We start from the raw sequence: 10436 nt of genomic DNA on the forward strand, positions 1-10436 counted from the left end.
TTATTATTACGCCACATTGACTTAATATGTTACTATCGAAGTTTACTGTTACGCCATATTCGATCCATCATTGATCGATTTATTAATTACTAGTTGTCGCCCGTTGGTCGAAATTCGAACATAATTTACTTAAAAATATAAATTTGAACAATAATAAGCTTCTATTGTTAAAGACTATAAAACTTCATTAATTAACTTCATCAATAACAGGTATTGCCAAGGCTACACTGTCAATTTGCCTGTTTCTTTTAAACAAATTATAATCCAAACTATCATTAAAATAATGTATATGAATGTTTGTGTCAAATACATGGTAGTGTGTGTAATTTTTGTTTATTGATCTATATAATACATAAAAGGCAAAGGTGACTGACTGATTGACTGACTGATCAACTATCAACGTTCAGCTCTAACCACTTGACGGATCGGGCTGAAATTTTGCACACGTATAGTTATTTCAATGTACGAATCCGCTAAGAAAGCATTTTTGAAAATTCCAACCCAAAGAGTTCTTTTTTTTCTATTAGCAGCAAGACATTTTTTTAAACCTTTGTTTTAAAAATTTACCAAATCAAAAATTGAACTTAACGTGAGCGAAGCCGCCGGCAAAAGCTAGTTTAATATAATGTTTAATGCATAATTTAAAAAAAATATTAGCATTCTGCATTCCTCCTCACACAAATTATAAGTATGGGTAATATCATAGTCCATCGTATTACAATTTTCGTAAAAAGGGGTACAAATTTTTTTTGCTTCACGTATTAATATACTTTTGGTTATACTAAAATTTTTTTGCAATAGCTTGCCAATGTTTTCCAAGTTTATTACACAGCACATTTATTCGTAATGTTAATGTCGCTTGGTCCCGATTATTCTTATCAATAAACGTTAAAACCCACCAGCCCGTATTGGAGTAGCGTGGTGAATCGAAGCGCTAAATTTATGCCCCTAATAAGTTCTGTTCCCATCTGTAAGTGCTACCCTTTTATTGTCCCAATACTGGAGAATCACTAAAGGAGAATGAGTTCAAGATATTATGCCCCTGGAAAAAAGTAATAGCCATTCATTCAATTATTTAAACCACATTTGCTATTAACTTATTTTACCCAAACTGTTAACAGTAGGTCAAGGATCCTAAACGAATTCAGGCAACCATAGGCCTTAAATAAAAAATATCCTAATCTAATAATTTTCCTAATCTAATATTATATAAGAATTGAGTAAGATGAAACCATAATGTAATAACGGCATTATCTTCCAATTTGTCTATATTAATTATTAAATGTCCTTTTTTGTATTGTCTATTTATCAGAATTGGAATGCGGAATTGCGGAATTTACATTGTACTCGTATCTTGGAAGCAGGCGTTACCTTGCGGGATTCCATGATCTTCAATGTACCTATGCATTGTACTCGTATCTACTCTCTACGCACGTCTATCTCCGACATCGGAGCATCCCCTGCAGGGCTATCACAGGCAGGAGACAACAATTATATCCCCCCTATTATACCCCCTGAAAAGGAAATAATTAACGTGTCCACTTGTTAAAGCACGGGAACATGGTACTGCTAGTTTTATTATTACACATATATTATTTGGATTATTATTTCCACTTGTGCCCCAGAAAAGATAATTTTTTATCCTTTCCCCTAGCCGTAGTACTTTCTCCTAGCCGTGTAGGACTTTACAATTGTACATTGCCGAAGATCTGTTGGGTGAGGAGTATAAAGATTGAAGAAATTATAAATCACAGACACCGTACAGATACTCCTGCTTTTCGCGAAGTATAGCAAATTGAGCTTAATTTTAAAATCGAAATGCACTTACCATTAATTAAAAATCTTAGTAAGGATTACTATAGTAGGTATTCATATTTTCCACTTTAATACATTATAGTAGGTAGTACCTATTTCTTTAATTACGCTAAGCGTATTTTATATCGTTTTAATTTACAGTTTAGTCTTTATCAAAAAGCACTTATCTACCACCAATACACCCATAATCAATTAAATACAGTTCACAGCAAAGTACTTTTACTTCACAGGGAACTGCCTTTAGTTCTAGTGGTTACGCCATTCAACTACAGTTTAAGGGGCCCTTCGTTCAATTCACGGATATGGCCAAGAGTTGTTATTATTAGATTATTCTGTTCAAACTCTTAGTACCAGCCCGGAGTTAGATAATTTTAACGGAGTCCAGCCCTGTGCCTTGCCGAGTATTTAAACCATTATTCCCGGTTATTAACACAACATTTTATAATAAGCCCAAACTGAGTACAGGCTTCCTTTCTCATAAAAAATAAAGTGCGTATACAAACCTCGGCACTACTCTAATAAGTTCCAGCAGGTAGATTTCATCTAAAGATTGATATGTAGGCAGCAATAGGGTCCTTATTATATGAGTTTCAAGTTTGTAACTCAAAAAGTCTTTGAGAAAAAGCGTTGTGACTGCTTCGGACAGACGGTGGATGGATAGACGGATAGACGTACTGATAAAAGAGTGATCCTGGGATCCGTTTTTAGTTATAACCCCGATCTATCTATTAAGTAGTAAATAACGTAATACAACGGCAAAACCTGATTTCAAAATTTCATACAAAAAGTAAAGGCATATGAAATATTGAATACAAGCAGGCGTTACTTTGCGAAATTTCATGATATATTATGAAAATGAAGCTTATTTTGCTATACTCCGCGAAAAGTATGGCAAAAAAACTTAATATTCACAATAGGGCATAGGAAAAAATCACGTGTATGACTAAATTATCACAAAAAAATGTTTTTTTAAAGATTGAACTTTATTTCTTACTTTAGTAATAATTGTTTATATTATGTTGGCTTTGTACAGTTTGTTTTCCATAATTCATTATATCGAACCTATTCATCATTTTAGTTCCTGTTTTATAATTCGCTGACGGCGTTGTCGTGAGCATGCATTTCCTTTACATCAGGATTCTTAACCACATCTCTTTGCTCTCTTCGGTATATAGCATAAAGAATTCTGAAATGTAAAGGTAGGTACTGTTTAGGAAACGATAAAAGAGTATTTAAAAGAGTAGGTAAGCCGTCGAAATGAGTAACACCTACATATCGTCGGTGAAAAATATTAGGTAATTTGTGGGATAGAGTAATTGCATTTATACTGTAATTCATAAGATAATTTTGGGTCTACTAATGCACAACTTTAAATAATGTGTTAAAACATTATTACAGCCAGGTTACTGTACAAATAATGAATTTTATAATGACAATGGTTGCTAGGACGCATCAAGCTCCACTTTCATTTCGTACAATATAAAAATACTAATGTTAAAATGTTTAATGTTAGAAAAAATCAACTGCTGTGTGTTTGCCGGCTTCTTCCCGGTTGAGTTTAATACCGGTGGTAGAGTCACTACAAACAGGCTGACTACACTTTTCAAATGTGCTATTGTAATGTAATGTAGTATAATCATATACAAAAATCATACAAAAATCAAAAATCATCCCTACAAAAGTATAAGAAAATATCTTCTCCCATATCTTTATCAACTCCCAGAGCACTAGCGCACCAATGTGTAATAATAAACGGGGGTAAACTTCTCTTATACCATGTTCCTGAAGCCGACGTTCTAAACACTGGGCTATCACCGCTTCGCACCGGTTGTAGTATATTTTCGAATTGGTTTCGAATTTCGAATAGATAGGCACTTTTCGAATAATTACCTTATTATTTAGCACATAACCTAATCATTTTTTTTTAAAAGTAGAACAGGTGCTTGGTCCGTCAAATATTACTATTAAAAATCAGACTTGGTTAACCGGCTGGAGTCTTAACCACTGCAGACTAGCACTAATTTCTTCTTTTCCTTTCTTACCACCGCTTTTAATATTTACTTACATAAATACAAATATCGCAGGCACTGTCATCACTCCACCGACAATATAATATGCTCCAGGGAAGATCGCTAAAGTATTAGTATAAACCGTGCTGTACAGCGGTGCATAAAATACTGGTATTATTGCTTCAACAAATCCGATTAAGGAGCACATTTTTCCTGGAACAAAAATATATAAATAATAAAATTAGCGTCAGTAATAATAGATAATAAATGTTAAATAAAACTTACATCATTATAATTATACAAAAACCTACAAAATACAAAAATCTGCCCTTATTCGAAGTCGGTTTATCAAATAAAATTGGTACTATATTCCTATCCAAGCCAGATTATGGTGACAACGGAATGCGATTCGTTAACTTTAAACTAAAACCACGTTGGAAACTTTGGTGGGCCTAAACAAACCTAGCCGTATAAAATAAACGTCTGGCACATTGGGGCTTCCTTGAAAACCCTACTCTTAAAAATATAACCAATACAATCGAGTCACAATTGCCGGAAATATCGCATAATACTCACACCTTCGAATTGAAAACCGCCACGTTTTGCAGTCGTTTAAAAATATAAATATACAGAAAATCAATCAGCTTCGTGATCACGATCTGATGATATTTTGTTTGTATAGATAATATAAACAAAATAGTTGATCCTTGTACACGTACAACATTATAAATGTTTCTCGTTTTCCATGGAAGTAAGTTATACTCTATTGAACTAGGAACATATTGAACATGGATGAATGGATGAATATATCATTCATCCATTGCTCCGCATATACATCCAAACTGACCCCCTTGACTTTATCATTTAAGGGAGATGACAATATAACAAATTACGCTAAAATTTAATTTATAAGAAATCAAAAAAAAACTGGCCCTTCCACAATCCAGTTTTAGTGGTTTAGATTTAGGAATATATTTTGAAATGTATTCTTCACTTCTTTCAATTTCTAGTTAGAGGTAGAGGTCATGCAAATACCTGTAGTCTGACGTACCTATATGATTACCTTTGGCAATATCTATGTCAAAGAAACAATATTAAGCCTTTACGAGATATCCGGTTTATGCGGTTGTCTGGAATTCACTGTTGAGTTTATAAGACACTATTACATCACAATCTAACAAGTATATAGGAACGAGTTTATTTTTTAAATTCTGTATTCTCATCTTCAATTGAGTCTCAAGGTTTACTAGATTTTGTCTCATCATGTGTATTTCGTTTTAGTACTCATTAACTTGTATCGGTCACGTTTGTGTGAGACATTATTATGAAATACAACACGGTTATAATACGGTTACATTTTAGTTCTAATAGTTCGTACACAAAACTCTGTACATGTCACTCGGTTGTCTACCCCGTATGTTCTAAATTTTAGTACGCAGAATTATTAACAGAATTGGATATGACCTAATTAATGTTCAATGAATTTAGATTTTTTGAGCACGTTGACAAATTCAATTAAATTGTACCTGTATGTCAGTTGTCGTTTCCATTACTTATTCATGAAAGTAATACTGAGAACACTGATTCTTAATTTCTTTAGTAAACTATGACAAGAAAACACAAATAAGTAGGTAGATCTGTTTTATTTTTGAAGGGAATTGAACAATTCTAACTGCAAAATCACCAAGTTTAATTTCCTATAGTTTCCAAGTCTGGTTCACACTTCACCAATTTTTTTTGAAAGTGTATAAAAAGTAACAGAAAGTTAGTAAATGCAAATAATGATTAAAAATTCTTTGTAAAATATAGCGAACACTTTTTAATCGTTGATGGTCGGTACGGTTTATCATCATCATTTCATCATATCATGACTGGACATAAATCTCTCGTAGACTAAGTACGATAGATACAGTTCTTAAAATAGAAACTCAATATTACCATCAACTTTATTCAAATTATTTTAACTCAATAGCACACAATACAAGTGAAATTAAAACAATAATAAAATGTTAATTAATTCCAATGTTGAATTAATTAACATTTCATCAGGTTACGAATCGGTCAAAAAAAAATAACTTACCAACTTCATCCGGAATCACGACTTTAGTTCCCAAAGATCTGACGACAGTAGAACCAGAATTCCCAAATAGGTCAAAAATTGGACCTGAATAGAACCATGATCTGTTAGGAGCCAATCCATAGACGCAACTGGATACTACTTTAGACGAGGTAGCTATAATACCAATAAGTGCATCGTGCATCTGTAAACGCTTGCTGAAAACTATCACAGCAATTGCCGTTCCTGAAAAAATACCTTAAACATTAATATTTTAATCATCAATCATATGTTATCAACAATGTACTGCTGGACTAAAGGCCTCTCCCAAAGGGAAGGTTTGGCTATAATCATCTAGCTGGGCAGTCGCGTTGGTTATTACAGGAGCTGGTAGTAGGAGCACAGAGACGCTGATGCCCATCTCCTTTATATTCCCTTAGTCGCTTCCTTTCACATCACTTCGCAGAAATAATCGAGTAATAACTGTATTCTGATTTGCCGAAGACACTCGGCACGACTGGACTTTATAGTAAAGACAAGATTTTTTTTCGTTATTCCTATTATGCTTAAAGATACGTGATTAATGAAAAGAATAAATCCTAACCCAGTAGAACTCACTTGATACTAGTTTATTTAATCATCATCATATAAACAAATTTACGTGTACTGCTGGACATCGTGTTCTGTTGTGAAATAGGGTTTATGTCCAGCGGCTCTCTACGACTTGTTTGATGTCGTCTGTCTACATATTTAAGGCGTCCACTGCGCTTCGTTTACCAGTGTGGGGTACCAACCGAGCACCATGAGATCCCGTCTTCGAAACTTTATTTAAGAAGTCTTTTGATCGATATCAAAAAAGTAGGAGGTTATAGATTCAGATGTCTTTTTATGTATGATCAGGCACATAGCTTGTCATATCAAGACGGCTTTTCAAAAATCTTTATTTACAACATTATTCTTCATCGGCTCACATTCAATTTAAATCAAATTTATATCTACAAACTTACCAAATATTCCCATTAATACGGAATAAGTAGAGAACAAGCTGAAGTCCACTAAGTCCATACTGAATTTATTCAAAGTATACAAAAACAATACCGGACTTTCACCTAAAAAAAAATACGCATTAATATTTTAAAATGTAAAATTCCAAACTTTACACTAAGTGCTATGAATAAAAAAAAGGTCAAGAACTATTTATAAAAATACAAATATGTTTTGTCCACACTTACCAAAAACAGGACCCATTACAACAACATGAGCCAATATAACCAACCATATTTGGATTAACTCTCTCTTAGGTGACAAGAATAAAAGTGAAAGTGTTTTCCAAGCATTTAATGGGTGGAAAAATTTTATTAACTTTTGAAACATTGTGCCTTCCATGGGTACATTCTTGATGTCATGTACTCTGAGGTAAGTATAAACAAATCCAAATGCATAGAGAGCTGCACATATTCCAAAAATACCATAGTAGCCAACGGATTCTGTTAACACTCCACTAATAGCAGATCCCAATGGTATTCCTAATGTAACAATTACAGCTACGCAACCCATTCGAAATGTACGTGACTCCAATGTTGTTACATCTGCAATATAGCTGTATGAGCCCATTAAAGCGATAGAAATACCTCCAGCAAACGCAGAAGGTAATGCTTCAATCAATCCCGTTACCCATAGTGGCCATTCCAGAAAGTAATAATTGGCCAGAATCAATCCTAAGGAGGATATTAGTTCCCCGAAAACTGGAATAAGCATCAAAGCTTTTCTATTTCCAGTGGAATCACTCCAAGAACCGATAAATAAAATTGCAATAGCTGGAATGCCACTTTGTATTGGCTGTGTCCATGTAGTCATATAGGCTACCATTGTTTGAGCTTCAGTTGAAGCAGTTAGGGTATAGATATCTTCAGCATTTCCAGAAATAACATCCGAGCAAGTATATTCTGTATAATTTAGATCAGCCCGACAAGCTTTTTCCATATTTAGTTTCTGAACCGCCACTGATGATATGATATTAGGTAAGATGAAACAAAATAAATAAGGTTCCACCGTAAAGAAATTAAAAAATGCTTTTATCCCATTTTGTGCCTTCGAAACAAAATCACTCGCGACTCCACCATTTTTATTTGATTCACTCACATCACTTAATTCAGTTTCACTTTGCTCTGTTTTAGCCATTTTATTAGGCTACGCTTAAACAATTTAATCTTTTAAGAAACTTATGTATCAAGTCCGAATATTTGTAAACACGAAACACAAATGACTTGTAGCGACTTTGAAGCTCTAACAAACTGGTTTCCGTCTCAATGTATAATATGGAACCAATTTAAAACCTCCGTAATTATATGACGACGTATTAACCTTGACGAAGATCATCATGTAAGTCAAAGTTCAATCATTTCTAAAATACTTAGTTTTAAGATAAGTAAGTTATTTTTATGGTGTGAAGTTACGGGTCAGTAAATGTTTTTTATTAAGCGTATTCCTTTACGCTTATCAGAATACTAAATTTAAAGATATCTATAATTTTAGAAATCCAAATGCTGATCCCCAATTTCTAAACTTTACTATATTGCATGTAAGTGTAGTAAACGTACATTATAGGTAGGTAGCTTGTACATACAAACATATAACATACAAGTACAAATAGGTATTGTATATTTCAGAAAGGCTAAGGTATATTTTAGAAATCTCTTAATGCTGCTATGAAGAAGCCGGCAGGAATCTGTGTCCAACAATAACAATATGATATCCCAAACATATTTTTCTAAATAATTTAGGTATAATATACATAAAATGATTTAATCATCTTAGAATATTTATACTAAGTAATGATTGTATTAGAAAGAAAGGTTTTGCCTTAGCTTGGCAACTAGCGACCTTTTTTTTAGAAATAATTGGTTAGGTGTAAATGGTACTGCAAAATGGTCTTGGTTTTGGAGAGGATAAGTGTCAGTTTTTGCACTTTCGACCTGTTTCAATGCTCGGCACATCTATGTAGCATTTCTCCAGTCTCAGTGGCGTGCATAGAGGGTATGCACTGGGTATGCAGATGATATAAAATGAAGAAAATCTCCAGTATGAGTTATAGATACTTGAGGGGAGGCTTTTTATATCCCTAACAAAGCCTATCCTTAAGTTTTTAGTAACTCGTACTGGAGACTTTCTTCATTTTATATCGTCTGCATACCCATTGCATACTCTCTATGCACGCCACTGAGTCTACCCCTGGACAAAACTTGTGGAATGCGGAACTGGCACAGGCTTTTGATGTGTTTAGATGTGTATGTCTGTAACAGAGTTCAGCGAAGAACCCTACCCTGTAGTCAACTCTATTCAATACTTTTTACTTTACTAATTTTGTTAAGACCGACTTAAAGGTGTTGATTATATAACTATACCAGTATTTCAATATACGAATGAAAATCACCTAGGAAAGAAACATATTTAATTACAATAAATACAGCAACATGACAACTTCAAAATTCATCTTGAATAATTATACCCTTTCGTACTATGTACCCTACTTGTCACTCCTGGCACTCCCTAGACGGCGAAATTTTCGGCCAAGAGATTTTTGCAAATCATTTCACTGTTAGTTTATCTAAATCCTAAAATAAACAAGACATCGCCTTATCACTAAATTCACAAATATTATGGTAATTAAAGGTCCTAAGCTATAAATAAAATTATGAATTCTAAAAAACGTGTTTGAGTGTCTCTAAAAGGAAACATTGTTGGAATGCACATCTTAAACAGTAATGTCATAACATTTTTTTTGTAATCATCTTTAATATTAAACGATTTTAGATGGTGTGTAAGCATAACTCGGCATGTAAAAGAAAATTACGAAAAATGTAAGGTTATCTTAGTTTGAGGCGAACAACTTGGTAAAAATGATACACGCAGCAAAACCTACTTTTTTAAGTTCTTATTTTCCGCTTAAGCGTTACTGCTGTAATTTATCACTAGGCGCTTTGCTTTAGAAAAATTGATTTTTATAGTTTACCTTACCTTACCTTCGGCCACTGTTATTAAAACTAGCATTACTTGCGGTCCTAGCAGCAGAAATATCTGACCGTGTATTGCTGCCTACACCGAATAAAAAGTGCTTCTATTAAGTAAGTCTTTGTAACTCAAACACCGGCCCCTATTTCGGTGAAATTCAATATACTTACAGATACTGGTTATAGGAATCAAATAAAAAAGTAAGCTTTGTTTCCGGGTACAAGAATATGACAGGAAGAAAGTAAAATTTTTAAGTCTGCACCTATCAGTAAATCTCTTACAAAACTGCTATGTTTAACAATAGTGGTCGTTAAAACTACAAAATAAACAAGCCCAACTGTTTTAAAATCTTTCAACTGTATTTTTTTTTTATATCTTCACGATTTATCAGAGTTTATCCGTTAGTGTTTATCCGTATGAGTAAGGTACCAAATGAAGTTTTCAATGTAATCTTTCGCCTTGAAGAAAACTGTGAAGAGTTCTTCGTTTTAAATTGATTACTTCTTTCAATTCAAAAAACTTATCATTCTGAGTCTGAGAGGAGA

The 10436-nt window shown here is 33.5% G+C and overlaps 1 protein-coding gene across 1 annotated transcript; it reads right to left on the reverse strand.

Annotated features, from left to right (window-relative positions):
• Positions 1–2839: 2839 nt before the first annotated feature.
• Positions 2840–8142, reverse strand: LOC120633250 (proton-coupled folate transporter-like). The gene is made up of 5 exons (XM_039903413.1): positions 7113–8142; positions 6888–6989; positions 5905–6126; positions 3881–4037; positions 2840–3001 (listed from the first exon to the last, which is right to left on the reverse strand). The coding sequence occupies exons 1-5, from the start codon at positions 8059–8061 to the stop codon at positions 2902–2904; spliced, it is 1530 nt and encodes a 509-aa protein (XP_039759347.1). The 5' UTR covers positions 8062–8142; the 3' UTR covers positions 2840–2901.
• Positions 8143–10436: the final 2294 nt, after the last annotated feature.

Source organism: Pararge aegeria, chromosome 21 (assembly GCF_905163445.1).
Source record: "Pararge aegeria chromosome 21, ilParAegt1.1, whole genome shotgun sequence".
Taxonomy (NCBI): domain Eukaryota; kingdom Metazoa; phylum Arthropoda; class Insecta; order Lepidoptera; family Nymphalidae; genus Pararge; species Pararge aegeria.